This window comes from Aythya marila, assembly GCF_965140915.1.
Source record: "Aythya marila genome assembly, chromosome: 4".
NCBI lineage: Eukaryota > Metazoa > Chordata > Aves > Anseriformes > Anatidae > Aythya > Aythya marila.
In genome coordinates this window covers 69911027-69929323 of record NC_139045.1, presented here as the reverse complement: position 1 = coordinate 69929323, position 18297 = coordinate 69911027, and the positions used below count along the sequence as shown (strand labels likewise).

General features: G+C 37.5%; 1 protein-coding gene across 1 annotated transcript in view; it reads left to right on the top strand.

Moving 5' to 3' along the window:
• Positions 1-18297, top strand: part of UVSSA (UV stimulated scaffold protein A) — a 50572-nt gene that overhangs the window by 9523 nt on the left and 22752 nt on the right. The window contains exon 7 of the mRNA XM_082760379.1: positions 13776-13884. Coding sequence (XP_082616505.1) covers positions 13776-13884 — 109 coding nt within the window. The remainder of the gene's footprint in view (positions 1-13775; positions 13885-18297) is intronic.

Sequence of the window (18297 nt, the reverse complement as noted above, 5' to 3'; positions counted from 1 at the left end):
AGTACTGTTAGACTGTCTTGTCAGAGGCTTTTTTTTCCCTCAGTGAAATATGTGTGCTACCTTTATGCAACCAGCTATGAAGGAATCCAGACATCTGCTGTCATTCCTGCCATTTGCTTGACAGGACTTCATTTGCTGTACCTCTGCATGGAATATTGGTTGCTATATTTCTTGCAAGATATAAAGGACATTCAAGCCTTGATTTTTGTGTGTGTGTGTGCGTGCATGCATGTGTATGTGTTTAAAGTGGTATTGTTACCACTTCTGGAGACTGATCACTGCTATGTATGTAAGGGTGAAAGCTAATAAATTCCACAGTTCCAAAGGAAAAAAAAAAAAATGCCTAGCAATGCTTTCAAAGAATACATTCAAAATGAAACAATACATACTGAGGTTTTAACTTACGCAATGAAAACTGTATGTAATTGTTATTCTTTTTTTCCAGTAGAAAATACCCAAATTTGGTTTTAGTGCTGAGTTACTTTAATTTATAACCTGACCATATGCAGCTCTGTGCTGCAGAAAGAGGCTGTTTAAATTATCTTTTAATCATGTGTCAGACGACTTGGTTGAAACTTAAAAACGTGGTAAAATGAAAATCTGATAGAACAAAATAAACAACAGAATCTCTTAGACTGTGATTATTAGACCTCAATCTGTCAAATATTTAAGTCAGCGTATGAAATGTTACATTCAGCTCCTCCTGAATTCAGCATTGCTCCCTTCATTATGTGCTGCTGCTTCTGTTTGTATGTCCTTGTGCTACCAAAACTGTAGTTCTTGCCAGGCCAAAGTTTTGCTGTCCTCTGTATATTTTGATCCAAGAGAAGAAGAACTAATAGTCCTTTGGGGTGCTGGCTCAGAGCCATTCTAGCCTGACGACAGACCTCATGCATTAGAGATGTCATTTGTTAGCACGTGGAGTCAGTGGGTGCTGTCGACCTGCGTGTGTGTAGAGATGAGCACATCTGGAAATGAAGGGGAACATTTTGCAAACAGAGAGAGAGAGCAAATGAGACCTCTGTGCACAGAGGGACCCCTGAAAATCGTCTGGTTTGTAGCTGGTCTGTGATAACTGTACATTTTCATGCGATAGCAGTTTTCCTGGCAACTAATGATCACAGTCTGAAGTACGTATGTTGTCAGGTGGAGAGAGCATAAAGGTGAATCGTTTGTGTACTTGCTCATTTCTTGGAGTGTAATTATTGCACTGTACCACATGACCTTCAGGGAGAACACGGTTTTATTTTATCAGCAAATATAAAATACAGCAATAGGGATTTGGAAAATTGGCTGGGGACCTGGGCTTGTCCAGTCTCCTCACTTTGTTTTTACTTTGTGCTCAGTCTCTGCCTTTCTCTGGTCTCTAATGCATTTTTCATCTCATTTGTTCTCTGTTCTCTTTCTGTTCTGTCCCCACTTGAGCTAGAATGTCTTCTCAGGGTTCTGTTTGGGTGTATGGGGAGGAAGGCTTTTCCCACCCTCAAACTGAGATCAAGAAAATTGATGAATGGAAGGCTTTAGTGGGAGATTGCCTTTATCTTTACTGAAAATGTGAAGCCCTGCTGCTTTGCAAACTCCAGGAAAACTTTCTGTAGGTTTATGGAACTCTTGTTACGCAAACTTACTTGAAGGAGAGCACAGAAGTTCATGCAGTGAAACACTTGGACTTGAAATGGTTTATAGTGATGTGATATAACCACCTCTTTCTTTTTGCCTCCATGATAATGAAGTACTTAAACCATCAGGAAGCCTTAATGATAGGGAGAGCTGTCATTTTTGTGGAACATTTAGACCCTGCCAACCCAAGTAAATTATGACACCCTTCTGCTTGTACCTTTCAGGAGCTGTGGGAGGAGAGGGAAAAGACTGACAAAGGTTAGCCTTTGACTGTCTAGAACCAAATCCTTTGCAACAGCTTTTATAAATGTTAATACATCCCAGCTGCCCAAACCATGCATTCCTTCTGTTCCCTCAGCAGATCAGAAGTTATCAGCACTTCTCTGCCTCAGTTATTTCCCATAGGGATGGGAGATGGACAGACAGTGGCAGTCCTCATGTACTGGTCAAAGGCACATGAGTTTTTGTGTGCTTATACAAGTTTACCATGGCGAGTGTTTGGGGTGTAAATCAGGTGTTAGCTTCTGCTAGGAAATGTATTTTGGAATATAAACAAGAGTTTTGAAATCTGTTTTTTCTGTGAATCTGAGCTGTAGCTTGAGTCTGAGGGAAGAGTACAGACGCTGTGACAGGCTTTTATTTCAGGATACCTGGATGCCTGGACATGTCCTTTCCTTTCTCTCAATGCCTGTTCAGGATAATCTCAGTGTCCAGTAGAGGGAGTGCATACTGCATGCTCAACATTTTTCTCTATGCCACCTTTATCCAAAGCCAGCCATCGTTTCAGTCTGTGTTTCCAGGTAAACTTGGTACAACAGCAGTACACTAAAGACACGTTGCGTTAGTTCTTGACTATTTAAGTGATTTATTGTAGAAGAACAATTATAATTATTGGCTGAGATTGGTGTTTTAATAGAAATTCCTATTTCACAAGGTTTTTCTTTTGTAGGAAAAACTTGCATTTGGCTGGAATGCTCATTTAAAAATATTTTTCCTGGTTAAGAATAGTTTTATTTGGTAATGTCGGCCCCCTTTTCTTAAAATACTACCTGTAAAATTCTTCTTCTTTTTTAGTGTCTGATTTGCAGCTGATTAGATGCAAATGGTCTTACAATTTTAAAAGATATTTAGAACACGAATATATACTGTATTTTAAATCATGCACACTACATTTAATTTACATCATTTACGTAAAGGGTTACCCATTTGGATTAATACTTGAAGTTCTCACATTATAAATAGAAAAGTAGCTCATTGGCTATATTTTGTACACCGAAAGTACATTTATCTCTTATGTAGTTACCTTTGGGAAGCAGTAAAAAATGTAATACTCAGGCTGACTAAAACTTGACCAGGCAGAAGCTAGTAAGAAATATGATGTGAGAAACATCCTGCTTATTTGTCATTAGCAGAGTGATAATTTAACAGGTCTATTCCATTTTGCATTTTTAATTTCAAGTTATACTATCAGCCAGGAATATATATTTTTTCATTAACTGTCTTCATTACTTTTTGTTTCGCCTTTCCTTATCGTCTGTCAAATCTAAGTGTGCACTTGGATCTTGATTTATACATGTACTTAATTTTATCCATGTGAAACATCTGGCTGGATTCAATAATGTCATTAATAATCAGATTTGGAGGAGGCTCTCTGCGTATAGTCCTGAACCTGATCTGAGCCCCAAACCCTGCTGCAATACAACTCAGATTTTTTCTGGAAGAACAATATCAGAAAAATGTTATAAATGATGGTTACAAATTAAATATTTGATGGTCATAATTTAGTCTTAAAATACATAAGGAGATTGAAATTTTACTATGTAATAAATTAAGCCAAAATCTCTACCAATTTCTTGGCTGCTAGACTGTTGCTGATTTTTTTTTCCCATATCTTTAACTGCAGCTTGGCATTTTATCAATGTTAATGAATTATTTCTACCTAATCATTTTGTAGCTTTATAACCAGCTCTGTTTTAAGTCTCTCATTTAATAAGGTGAGTGCCTGCTTTTTTTTTTTTTTTTTTCTTTTTTAAAAAAAGGCACACTTGAGTCTTGGATCAAAAGCAAGGGCTGTATTGTTTTCTCTTTCTGCATCATCCTTTAGCTGTAGAGAATAAGGTCCAGCTGCCAGCTTTCTGCATTGTGTAACAGCTTCTTGTGCTCACATCCTCATTATTTTTTCCTTTTATCTTAATTTTAGAGAAGTTGATTTTGAGGGGTAAGTCATTTTCCATAGTGATCCCTCACCATGCCTTAATCTACATCTGCCCAAGGAGCAAGAGGGACACCTTTGTAAAAGAAATCTTTTCCCCAGTTGATGCCTTTAAATTACACACAAACAAAAACCCTGACAAAGTTGCACTTTGAAAAACAGAAGTGTTTAATGTTGAGGTTGAATAGTAAATTGACTGTAAGTTTTCTAAAGCTTCAGAGAAATCTTGCAATATTTAATAATTATATCAGCATCACCCCTAAAGAATATATACAGTATACACCTAAAGATTATTATATATCAGTATCACACCTGAATCAGTTTATATACATTTTAACATGGAATGTATTCAGAATACATAAAGTTTAATAATATTTGTGTGATCAAAATAGTACCCCAGGCAACATTTAAATTTATTTTTTTTGGTCTAGGTAATATTTGTCTAAAAAGCCAGGTCAACTGTAACTGTAAAAGTAAACACAAAATATTGGGTAGGTCATGCAGATGGAGTGTTTGCTTATAATTCTTCTTTCCTTCTCCCCCATTTTCACCCTCGTAAAATAACTATTTATATATATATGAAACATCTTTTAAAATCCCTCTTTAGCTAAAAGGGCTTTTCTATTTTTCTAAGCCTTACTGGGAAATAAGACTGACATGAAACAAAACACTGTAGAATTAATTCTCAAAATATTACTTCCTCCTTCAGGTGTTTAATCAGCTAGTGTTATATTTTACTTTGTTTTGATCTACTTTCTAGAACTGGATGTGGTGTATTTTATGCTTCACACTAGCTATGCATCCTGCTGCTGTTATGAAGTTATTAAAAATATCTTGTTATGCAGATCTAGTCATGAATTCTTAAAGTTGTCACTGTGACGACCTCTGATCCCTATCTGATTCGCAGGTCGCACAATGCAATTTGGAGCTCTTCTAATAGAGTGTAAAATAAAGTAGGATGTCTGTATCATCAAGTTAACCCTTATGTTAAGTGTTTAAGTTTTCCAGGCCGAAGGGTCATCTCCCTTGATTCATCTTCGAATGCCGAGCAATGTCTGTTCTGCAGGTAGTGGATATAAATTTGCTCCTTGCCTTTCATCCATTGTACCTTACAAGGAGAAACTGCACATTGAGGTGAATAGAATATACATGTGAAGTTCAGAAGAGGCACATAGCTGATGGTGTTTATTTAAAAAAAGAAAAAAAAAGAAAAAGAAAAAAAAATCAGATTTGGAACATTACCAAGTGTATTTATTACAGTAATTCATTTAAATTTAGTGCAGTAATAATAAAGTAAATATGTTCACATCGATGACATCTTTGTGCCTAAAATCTACCATCAGGGATATAAGTAAGGTTATCTGTGTCTCGCACAGGATAGTTTGCTGACTTGCTGTCTGCAATAAATTAGGTTTATATAGCTGAGACACATATTTGTCTGTTAAAAATACAACATCTGGAATAACTTAACAAATGTGTAGTTCAGATTCATTCAAAAATGTGATCGTTGAAGTAAACTGCAATTCAGTTACTGATTTTATGGTGTGAGTTCAAACTATACAACACCGGCATGTAGACATTGAGGGTGGATACAGAGATTTAGTAGCATGAGTTTGATCTCTCTGAGCGATGGGTGGTAATCTGTCAAATGCAGTGGTGAACGAGTGCATGAATGAGTGCTAATGGGAATCTTGTTATATCCCATTTGTGATGAAAATCACATTTCTTAAAATTTCATAAAGATGACGACTAGTGGTGAGTTTTTTTTATCAGTCTCTAAAGCTTGGCTGTAATCCTATATAGGCCTCTGAGCCACAAAGGAATTAAATAATTCAAAACACTACCTAACATATTTCAAGGGGGTCATAGAAATACTGTTCATCGCCTCAAAAATAACTCAGACTAGCTGAAAAGCACTGGAAAACCTAAAGGCTTCTCTGTGGAGGGAAAAAGAAACAGGTATTTGGTTTCCATTGGAGTTATCAGACTGTAAAATAACTTTTTGGTTCAGGAATGGATATGGCCACTGCAGCCTTAACCAATGGCTTTGAACAATTTCAGCCTGGCCTGCGTGCAGGGCCAGAGAGAAAAATACCTGGTCAGGAAAGGAGGAGAAGGGAGAGGGAGCTGAAGCATATGGGCTGTTGAAGGTAACACTGGAACCGTGACAGTGGCTCGATGACAGCTGCTTTCTTACTTGGTGACAAAAATGAGGGTTCTCCTACTGCTTTTAGGAATGGAAACATCTCAGGATTGCTGCTCTGGTATGTTCCTGTCTGAACGTGGACTCTAAACAGGATTTCCTGTCACTTGGCTTCTTCATTCTCTAGCTTTGCTGGCTTCATCACACCTCAGTCTTCAAACCTGCAAACGTTTCCCCTTATGTTAAGACAAATAAAAGATCATGTAGGCATTTTACAGAATTTCTTTACTCATTATAACCCATGAGTTAAGAATAAACGAAGTTTGTTTTTTTTCCAGGTACAGGAGACATGAGCAATGCTATTTTGTGCTTGTCCCTTTTAAAATTATTTCATCTGTTCCATAATTCTCAAAACATTAAAAATGAAATTCTACAAGGTATATTTTAGTGTGTTATGCAGATACCAAATCCACTTCTTAGCAGGTAGGGTTTTTGTGCGCAGGTTGCTGTTGTATTACTTGTGGGAGCTGAACAGGGAAGCAGGTTATATATTTTGGTCGTGGTTTTGGGGTTGGCTTAAAGTTGGTGAGCAGCAATCAGAAGGGGCAGTCCTGTCTCTGTTTCCTCCTGTGGTGGTTCCCAGTGCCTCCCTTGCACCAGCACCAGAGCTTCTGTTGCTGTAGGGACCTGAACCTGCTGGAACCTAATCCAGAAAAAAAAATTCTGTACAAGCAGCAAGCCCAGCAGTGGGGCTGTCTCTTTGAATAACTGAATACACTCAGGTAATGCACATCTGATTATGAAATTCAATCTTTATTTAGTCAGAGGACTTGGAAATTGATGGAGTGAGATATGATTAGCTCATCTCCCAGTGTGAATAATAAACTGGATGAAAAAAGCAGCAGAAAATATTGTACTGTTTATATATATATGTATGTATATGTATATGATTGTACAATAAGATGTAGTGCCTGAGGTGTGTACAGTAACCATGTCTGACAGGTACGTTCCTGTACATCAAAAAGAGGTATAAATTTTTTAAGTATTACACAAAAACATTCAAGGGATTAATGCACTCTACAGTCACTTACGATGCTGCATGTTAAATATAGGTATCAAATGTAGGTGATCAGCAGAAAATTTTAGGAGACTTTTTTTACATTGGAGAACTTGATTAGCTTTAATAATGAAAGGTAGCAGACTTCTCTTTTAGCTCTTGTGGAAAGGAAATGTGTTGTTAGACTTGAGGACCTTTGGTACCCCTGAACGTGTTATTTCTTCTACGGAAAGCTGGGATTATGAAAGAGTTCTTTGCTTTTCTGATATACTTTCTTAAGGCTTAAGAATATTTGTGCAACTGACTACTGCTGGTTTTGGTGGTTGATAGGAGCCCAAGCAGTGGAGCACAAAGTATTTCTGAGGACGTATCTGAAGTAGTAATTGCTAAAGAAGTACTAAACCTGCTTTGCAATATCTTCGTGAGGTAACGCTTTTAAATGCGCCCATTTTCCAGAGTAACTTTATTGGTTGTTCTTTGTGAAACTATAAATGCACAGGCGTCTATTGGACATACTCATTTCTTCTGAACAAAGATTCATTTTAAATGATTGATTTCAAGAAAAAAAACAAGGTTTGTAAAACCCTCGTGCCTTGAGACCTCCTGGTCTTTTCTGAGTCAAGTTTTGTTGCCCTGTATTAAAATCCTTCCAAAGCTTGCTTACCTGTTCAGGTTTAGAGACACAGTAGCTCGTAAGACAGAGTGGTACAGGTTTTGTGCAATGTGCCTCACTGTTGTTCTTCCAATGGACGTGTCCAAGCTCTGTTTACCACTGGACAGAAAGGAGAAGGCTTTGACACAAGTCCTGAGTTGACCTCAAGCTTGCATCTCTAGGACTGTGACAATAGGTGGATAGTTTTTTATTGCTAAAGGAATTTGCAGCAAAATATGCTGGTTATTAGCATTGTACTTACTCTCTCTTGTCCAGCTCAAGCCCTATTTCTGCTAACTTCTGAAAATTATGAAGTAGTGTGAAAAGTGCACTCCCTAATAGAAGTGAGATTGTCCCGGCAGCCTGTGTGCTGCTGAGCAATTATAAATAGAATGAACGGTGATACTTTTACTCGTAAACGTAAAATGGGGTTTGCCTGGATCACGTGTCTAATTTGTGGTCATCTAAGTTTGATTTTATGATCAAACTGTGGAGAAGAGAGGAGGGAATGTGCGTGGGAGGTCCCTATAAATGTAGCTCATCTAGTAGTTTGTTTTGCTTGTATTGCATTGAGGAAAACTTGAGCACAGTTCTGAAATCTGTCAAGGTGCCAGCATTTATTTACTTCTCACCCTGTGTTGAATAATATAAAAGGAAAGAAAAGGAGGACCTTTGAAATCCTTCCCTGTAAGATACATTGTTTGACTATGCAGTTCTTATTACTGGTACTGAAGAAATTCTTTTTCTCCAGTCAGTGTGTGACTGCATAGAGCATTCCCAAATTTCACAGAAGATGACTGAACTGTGTTTAGTGTTGTGGCTGAATAAAAAATGTATTCACTTAAGGTTGCCCCTTTAGCTGGGTTCTGTGGTGATAAATATCCTGGTTCCCTAACCAGAAATCTTCTGCCTCTAGAAAAATATTTAGTTGGCTTTGAGTAGGTGCACATGAGATATTGGCATGGTGGAATAATTTGCAAGATCTTCCAGTGAGGGTATTAGCATATAAATAGCAGATGCAATGACGACCATCACAGCTGAGTACATTTAATTTTTAGTTTATAAGATAGAATGGGTTTTTAAATGCATAGCCATCAAGCCTGGTGAAAGACAAATGAAGTTTAGAGTTCACTTGTCTGAGGATGCCTTACATCATTTTTTTTAAGAAAAGGAAACAGACGCATAAAACTGAACAAAAGTGATTTCTTGGGTGAAAAGTAATTGAGATTGCAAACCAAGTTAATTAGACCATGCAAAATTTATTTAATGGTCCCAGCTGTAGTTTGCAAGTGGTGTTTTAGTAAGTAGATATGACTTCTTCGTACGCTATCTTTTCTCTTCCTTCTTTTTCTGAAATAATTAGTGAACGCCGTATATCTAGTGCTATAAACTGATTGCATTGTATGTTTCAGTCATTTTATTGCTTGCTTTAATTATGATTGCAGAAGCTCAGGTTTTTAAATCCTCTTAACAGAATGTAGCAGTCAATTTGTATAAGATTGGGAAGAGGACCAAAGGCTTTCCTTTACATCTTTCTAAGTGTTGCATAGTGGATGGAGGTTTGTTTATTTATTTATTTATTTGTATTTATTACAAAATGGGATGGATGAGCAAGGCATTTAACTGGATCTGTGGTCGCACTGAGCTACGCTGACAGCTGGAGGCTCTTGGAGTGATGACTCCAAAGCAGAAGATACGATTGCATTTCTGCTGGCATGTCGTATCTGTTTTCAGTATTATTCTTTTTTAAGATGGAGATCGGGAAGGAAACATCTGTTGATTTTCAAGTTTTTTAATGAGTTAGGGAGCAAATGGTTTGATAGCGTTTGTCTAGCCAGAGAAGTCAGCACTATTTTAAGGTTTTAATGAAAGTTAAGAGAATTGAGGAGACAGTATTCTAACTGATTACAATGAAAACAATGCATGTATGTTTTCTGTAATTTTATTTTTTTCCAGTATTCTCATCTGCAAATAAGTACAGCCCAAAAATCTGGAACCTGTCTAGCTAAATCCTGTTTCCTTTGACAGTGAGATACCTAGTCAGGAATGTTACCAGTTGAAGAGAAAAAAAAAAAAAGTATATTTTTGTGGAAGCATGATTCATTTAGTTACAAGTGAATGTCACTGTTGTTGTAGAGCAGATTAACAGTGAACCAGGAAACTTCCCCTTTCCATCGGACTTGATGAGCAGTGGTGGTACAGGTGTCTGGGGGCTCTGTTTGGTCTTCCATTGGATGACCATCCTCTCGTGGGAGAGAGAAAGTAGTTAATGTTTCTCTAAAACTGCCAAGCCGTGTTGGTGACTTCCCTTGTATCGATTGCAATTTACTAATTCTGCCACTAAAAATATGGTCTTAAATGTTTATTTCTTCTGAGTAACTGTTGATAGTTTGTTTGTTTTTTTTTTTAATGATTAAAAAAGTTCACCTGTAGTGGAAAAGTAAATAACAGGTGGCTAAACTTTTATATGACATCTGTAGAGTTTGCTTTGGAACTTTCTTCATGTTTGAAAAGTGGAATTGGAAAAAACAACAACAACAAAACAAACAAAAAACTTTTCTGTCTAATAACGTTGCCCATAAGCTCTCCTCCTTTCTGTGGAAAGGGAATGGAACAAAACAACATAAATTGGATGGCTCTTATAAAGTGTTTTATTTCACTAGAGTGAAATAAATTGAGATATAGCTAGCTACTGTGCAACTTGAATTTCTACTAGTGGTGATCTTCATATTTGAGAGCAAGAAGATAACTTATTTATCTTGTTAAAGGTGTTATCAAAATAAAGATTTATGTCTATTTGAAGAAAAAAAAGAGGGCTTAATTCCCGATAGTTAGCTAAGCAGTTAATTTTTTATTTTTTTTTTTTACAGGAAATCTAAATTTAATAGAAGACCCCAGTGAAATTCAAGGGTGTGAACAATAAGCATAATATTTTATGAAAATGACCCCCATATTTAATATCTGGCATTATATGTTATGCATTGTAGCACCAAGTCCACATCTACCTTTTAGAAAATTAAAACACATAAATTCTGTTTAGTGTTTGATATGCAGTGCACTAGCTGAAAGCCATAATGCCCCTAAAACCTTGGGTTGCTTTTCACCTTTCATAAATTCCTGGGTAGATTCTATACAAAAAATAATTTTCAGCTCCGTGGCTCATTGTTATTCAAACTTGATTGATCGTCGTCATTTACTCAGTGAGGAAGTTAAGTGCTCCTGTCATTTCCGAAGAGTATAATTGGGACGTTTCACAGGTCAGCGGTAGTGACAGGTTTCCCTTTTGATTAGTGTTAGACTGATAACAAAAATTACAGTTTCCCATGATTAATGTTTTCTATACTACTTGAATGCACAGTTCATGGATTGTACCTAAACAAAGTGAATTTGCATCTGATTATGCCTTTTCTCCGTCAGCCTGGGCACGTGCTTTAAAGTTTCAGACTGTGCAGGTAATACAGTAAAGTTGCTGCTGCTTCAGTTTTCACGTTGAGGCCTGCTTAATTTTAGAATTTTAATATACAGAGAGCCATGTGCCTCCAGTGGCATGTGAAAAAAATGAAAGGAAATTTCAGCTAAAGATAATCATTTGGATTCTTCGTAGACTTCTCAGATTGTCGCGCACGTGAGTGCTTGTGTTATGTTATACCCATTGATACTTCAGGTATAATTTGAAGATTTAAGTTAAATAATCAGTCTGAACTGAATTTTCTTACCAGTTTGAAATTATTCCTCAGTTCCTTAAACTTGTTGCTGTTTATTTGTGAACAGACTACTGAGTAAAAACTATAGGAATACGCTGATCTTACTTACCCTGTTTTATAATGTGAAAGTTAGTCTGCTTTTACGTTACGGAACAAAGCTGTAGACTAAGATCATCCATGGCAAGTTTTAGCTTGGTGTAGTCTTTTTTGGTAGCTAAATGAGAAATGGAGTATGGAAAGTATGATGTTGGCCTGCTCCTAGCTGGAGAAATAGGCATGTCTTATTTCCAAATGTAATTCGATTGCCCCTGACAGTTAAAAAGCAGATGACAACACCAGCAGAATTTTGAAATCAAAATATGAACAAACTTCTCTTCAGTCTCTAGCCCTCTGCCATTACGCGGAATACAAAACTTTATGGTGTTTTTCTTTCTAAAGGCCATCAGGAAGGTCTTCTAAAGGTTGCAGTTTAACACAAATAGGCTTCCTTCACATCTAGCGCCTTTGCAAGTTTTAGTGGTAGAGTATTTGACTTGTCATTAGAACTCTGTTTTGATTTCTGCTGTGGAGGTCAGGTTCAGCAGGCATCTTTCTTGGTTGGCCATGCTAGTTGGGGCCTGAAAGCAGGATACTTCCAAATGTGGTTATGCTAGGACTTTATTTTAAGATAAAGACTAATTACATATTCTCTTGCAAGGACGCACTAGTAAATCTACTCAGTTCTTCAAGAAAGTAAAAATATAGAGAGATAATTTTTTTAACTTGCAGCTACTGTTTTCCTAAAGTCATTTTTTAAACGAAGGGAAGAATCATACTTTCAACTTGTGCCATCCTTTCATTCTAAGTGTATATTAATATCAATTAACGTTGCTTATTAGAAATGAGTTTCAATTCAGCTTGCAAGTAATACTGACCAAAAAGAAATGCTGTTTTGTTATTTATTTTTAACTATGTTCAATATCCCAAGATTGGTTTCTATATATTTTTTTTTTGGCTTCAGAGTATATGTATGATTTAAAGGAACTCAGCTGTGCAGCTGTGACACACGATTAGAGTAGTGAAATAAATTGAGAAAATTCTGCTGCAGGCAAAACCTGCAGTATCCTCCCATGCTTGTACAATGAGCAGTTGATACAAATATCAACGTAAGTCAGGTGCAGCAGGAGAAGTAAAGACCATAGCTGAAAATACAAAATATGATGCCATTCCTTATCTATTGCAGTGAAGTTGGGGGGGGGGGGGAATACAATAGCTCTGTGGTAAGGTTGCTTTTAGTTGATATCCCCTTATTGTTTCATAGACTTATAAAAGTGCATGGAAAACATACAGGAATGTGCTAATCATGTTGTTGTTAAGAATTAAGTGATTCCTGAGGTGGACAAACACAACAGAGCATAAACCTTTAGCACTGCTACCTTTTAGAGCAGTAGGCGTTTGCTGTTTTGTAGTTGTGATAGCACAGGCCATGTTTGGGTGGCACAGATTCTTGAAGTTTATGCGTACTATAACGAAAAGAATTCACTTTCAGGTATGAAACCAGCTTAGAAAATAATGTAGAGGCTTGCTGGCACGTGTACAGTAGTGGCTGGCTGAAATGAAATATGGGAGGTCACTTAGGTTATTAATTGACCCCGTTAATTGGTAAGAACTCCATTTTTATATTTCAGGTACTCATAGGGGTTCCATTTTGGAGTGTGATATAGACGAAGTTCACGATTGAAAAATCCTGTTTTGCTGGTCCTGTAGGTAGTAATTTGTGCAGTCTGTTGGCATGAATGGTTAGGTTTTGATGAATTAGGGAAGAAATGAATACGTCAAAGTATTTTTAGTGGTGCTATGAAGAAACACAGTGAAACACTGTTGTATGCGGACACATCTGAATAGTTTTTGATCTGAATATTTTTACTGAATAGTCTTACTTTGATCTGAATATTCCTACTTTAGCCTACTGGTCTATTTTTCCTGTCCTGTTTGCCTGCACTGCTTATGAGCCCTTTAGCTTTTCGATACTACCATGCCACAGACTATTTGGGTGCAGCTGAATGAGTAAAATCAACCAAAGGAGAAGAGAGAAGGCTGTAATTTGCTCATTAAGTCAAAATCTTGACGTTATTTTAAGATCTTTTTGGTTTTATTTATAGCTTCATGCTTTCTCAGACTTAACCAACAGCATCTGTTGTAATCTTTAAAGAAGCCCTTAGGATAGAGGATGGCTTTAGAGATAAAATGTTAAGCAAAGTTCTAATCTTAGACAAAGATTAAATACATAATTAGGGAAATACTTTTGACACAGAGTGTGAGTAGAGCTATCACAATGTCTGTTAAATATTTGCAGTGTGAAGAGAAATAATAAGCTGTCTTCACATTTAAAAAAAAAAAATCTGTAGATGAAAGCCTCAGATGATGATGACGATGATGACGAAGATGAATTTGTGGAGGTCCCTGAGAAGGAAGGTTATGAGCCCCACATTCCAGACCACCTGCGTAAGGAATATGGTGAGTTTGCCCAGCTGTGAAAAGCTTTATCCCTGCATGTTACTGCTGCACTAAAGTAAATAAACAGCCATTATGAAGTAATAAAGTGATCAGTGGTGTGGGTAATCTCTCTGGCTGCTATGAGGAAGTCATTACATAGATAGGGGAGCAGTGATTGGCTCTAGATAAACAAATACTTTCTAGGAGCAAGAGCAACTGAGACTAGAAGCTTATTTCATTCCATCATGTTCCACTGGAGTTTAGAGCCAGAAGCAGCACTGTGTGTGCTTATATGTGTGCTAAACGCAGGGAGCAAAGGGATTGCAAAGTGAAGCTATAAACAAGCCTGAATATTAGAAATATTTGTAACAGTCTGGCGAGATGGGGTAAAGTTTTGTCTCAATTAGTAGTATTAAAAGCAGTTGGAGATGTGCAGCTGCTTCTTCCCGTGGGGTAGCCAACTTACAGCTCGCAAAATAGGCTTTTTTTTTTGTTGTTGGGTGTTGCTATCACAAGATAAGGAAAGGATCTCAACCTTCAAGTACAGAATTATAGCCACTGAGCACATACCAGATGACAAAATATAATCTTGGTCTTGTCTGCTTCCTTTAAATGAAGCAAGCCTTCTTTTAATGCAGTCTAAAGATTTCTTTTTTTTTCTTTTTTTTTTTTTTTTAAACAAGTATACTTGTATTTCTGTGAAATTGAGAGGGGAGTTTCTGAAGAAAGTTCATCTCAAATAATTAAATCTCAGTGTGTTGCTCCTTGTCCTTTGTCCATCTAGCTTATTAAGTGTCTGCAGCTTTGCAGCTCTGTATAGCATTGTGTATTTTAAGAGTCAGAAGATTTCAGTTCAGAGGAGAGGAGGGGGTAGCTGCTATTACATAGAAGTTAAAAAACGTTAGACATTCTAGTAAGTTCCTTGTGCCTACATTTCTCCACAGATGTTTGTGTAAGGCTGCTGCTGTGTTGCCTTTTTTGATCCCACTCATCTTTATGTGTAACTTACCTGTGGTTTGCATCATAAAATTCAGGCTGGAGTTATTATCTCTATGAGCCAAATTCCTCTTTTTTTATAAAACAAAGAGGTGTGCCTGTGTAAACCCAAGATGCTGCTGCTCAGGTGACCTTTTAACTGTCTTCTGCTATCAGTTTTGGCTACAGACAGTGAAAGATGTTTGGCGGTGATAACCTGTATTGGCTGGGGTCAGCTCAGGGACATCTCCTGATCTGCTGGGCCCTGCTAGGGCCTCAGTCTGCCACAAACCATCTGGACTTAACCTGCGAGGACACCTTGGCACCCTTGGACATAAGGCCTGCATTGATCAGACTGCACTCCTGTTGGTTTTCCCCACCTGCAGTGTCATTTGGCTTGACTCTTAGCACACGCATGGCTTGAAACAGTTGTAGGGCAGGTACTTTGTCCAGCCACAGGCTGGGGAAGGTGAAGTGCAACAGGGAGTATTGAGACAGCGGTGAGGTTGGAAAGTGAGATGGGGATGGGGTGTATTCATTAGTAATGAACAGAGAACCGTGGTGAAGGGCTGAGGATACAAGGACACTTGGGAACTGAGCAGCTTTTCTTCCTTTGTTCATGGAAAAAATGTTAGATTTTAATAAAATGGTAGAAGCATGTGTTGGCTATCCCACCTGCCTCTGTCCCGCAATAAACACTGAGTAAATTCTAATTATTGCTAACAGTGGCACTTGCAAAAAAAGAATATAATGGAAGAAAGGGAGAGCTGCCTTCTGGGTAGCTGTGAAACGTTTCTTACGCATACATAGCTAACGAGAGCAAAACAAAATGTTGGTGGTGATAGTAAATAAAGGAGCAAATGAGGTTGGTTATTAAGATAGCTATGGTCCTTAATAGTTCTGGGCACTGGAACCTGATTTTTGTGTCATTAACAGGAGCCTGATGAGTCCCGACATGAAGTTTCTCTTTATTACTTGTTAACTTCTACTGGGAGTGAAATGTGCTTTTTTCCTTCTCTCCCTTCCCTCTCCTGTCTTTCTCACGGACACACACTGAAAAAAATAAAGTATCTTACCACCCTTTGTATGGCACTAATACAACACTTAGCTGTCATTTTTAATCCTGATCATGGAAAAGGATAAAAGAACAAGTCTACGATAACTTAGTCTGGTCTACTGTGCCAGTAGTACTCTGTCTATTCGAGGATATTTTAAAAATCTCTATAAAATGAATTAAGAAATTCTCATTTTGTTTTTAAACTCTTGCTGATAGGAACGTGCCTTATAGTGAAGAAGCCAATCAAGAAATTACACCTCTCTCATTTTGTATGCATACATTTATGGGAGCTAATGGTCACACTTGGTCTTTATTTGATGTTTGTTAAAAACAGCATTTTGAAAGAAATGAACTGTTCTTGATATTCCTGAAGGCATTCAGGTTTTCTTGCTGTCGTTTAAAGTTACTACCTACACTCCCAGTTCAGGAAAGAGTATCTGTTCAGGCAGTCTTTTTATGCATGTCCTTTCTTCCATCTTTCCATGCTTAAGTTGGTCCAAGAAAGCACTTAACTATCAGTTACTAGTTCAAAATCTGTTTGAGAAGCCAGTATATAAGTGTTGCATAAATCAACTGACTTATTTGTAATTACTTCAGGTCTGCATGAGTAAAATCAGGAACAGTATTTGCTCTACTGGACTCACTTGTGTATATATTTTTAATGAGCAAAAGCAAAGTAAGCATCCCTTTGGCACATTTTTGTTTAGAAAGGTGAATTACCGTATTGCACAAGAATTTATTGATTTCAAAGTAGCATGTTACCATGGAGAGTTGGCTGTGTTAGATGGCCACCTCTCTAATTAAATATGGTTCTTTATTCCATGTGCAAGAGCAGTTATCATAGCGGTGACTTTAGATTTATCTTAATGTAATCCTACTGGGTTTTTGCTGCATTTCATTAGTTCACGTTCAGTTCATGAGGAGGCCTAGCTAAGAAAACGAAAATCTGTGCAAGCAGAATATCTTAACTGCAACATTAAACCTTCCATGTAAAATATATTCTCAGTGCTGTGTAGAAGGTGTGAACAATTTAAAGCATTTTTTCTTGTGTTACTTCACCTGAACAAACCAGGAAAAGTGAACAACTTCTCAAATTAACTTTTTATACTAAGCAGGAAAAAAAAGATGTAAAACTTGACCATGGAACAGGATTGGAATGTGACATCTAGATTCTTGATATAAAAGTCACTTACTGCCTTTCACTTCTCTTAGGAAAATGGGAGTATCCTACCAACAAGGTGCAACTTTTCAAGCTCAGATGCTGTTTCCAATTAACACATACATCCATTTTTGGTTCTTCTGAGATTTGAAAACTTAGTGAAAAGGAAAAGATAAAGATGGCAGGTTTTGTATGCATACGCATGAAGCCATGTACAAGTATAATAATAACTCTGTGTGTGCATGCATTTGTATAAAGCTGATAATGATTAACCCAAAATTGATGGTGATATTTAATATGTAAGATAAACTGAGCATGGGCACATTTTGGGTGGAGGGAGAATTAAACAAGTCAATTTGAATCTCCATGTGTAAGATGAAATGTAAATTTGTTAAAAGAATTTAGGTGATTAGATAACTGAAGTGTGAAGATATAACCCATTAGGGGTGTCATGCCAAATTAGCATTACCAGACTTTTAATGACCTCCCATTTGTATAATCCTTATTTACACTTGCACCTGATGTCTGCAACAGACGAGCCCAGCCGTCCTGTGGTACCACAGAGCCATCGTAAATGCAGTTCGTTGTTAAAGAGAGATGCTGGGCTGAAAAAGAAATGGCACTGTGAAGATAATTTTCATAGGATCACTCCAGTTCTTTCAGCACTTTGCACCAATGCTGCTTATTTCTATTGAAGATTAACTTCCTCTTGTACGGTCAGTATGCTAACTGCTTAAAAATGGAGGTGCTTTTTATTTAAAAGCAAGCTTTGGGGAGAGAGGAGGTACTATTAAAGAAAATAAAGCATTATTTCCACTTGAGATTTCGCACATTCCAGCCTTTGCTCATCAGCTGTCCATTGCATTGGCTTAAAGCCTGAAGGTGGATAAGGGCAAGAATGAAACTGTGTCATACGACATGGTTCTTGTGCCAAAGAGAGAATTTGAAGCTGACACCAGGAGAAGAGATTCCTTCCTGCCCTGACATTGCTGTAGCTGAGCTCTGAACAACGTGGGGAAGTGATCAGGCTTGAGAGAGGTGCTTTTCCAGGTGAAAACAGAGCAATCTCTGATCTAGTCCAAAGCTCCTCCTCAAGCAACTGCCCTCTTCTGCTGCTGGTGCCTTAGAGAGGGCCATGGAGTCTGGGAAGCTGTTCCACTCAGGGAATGTAGGGGCCTTTGTTACCTCCCCTGACACCACTGATTGTATTGCATAGATCTCTGCTGCAGAGAGAGCTCAGGCA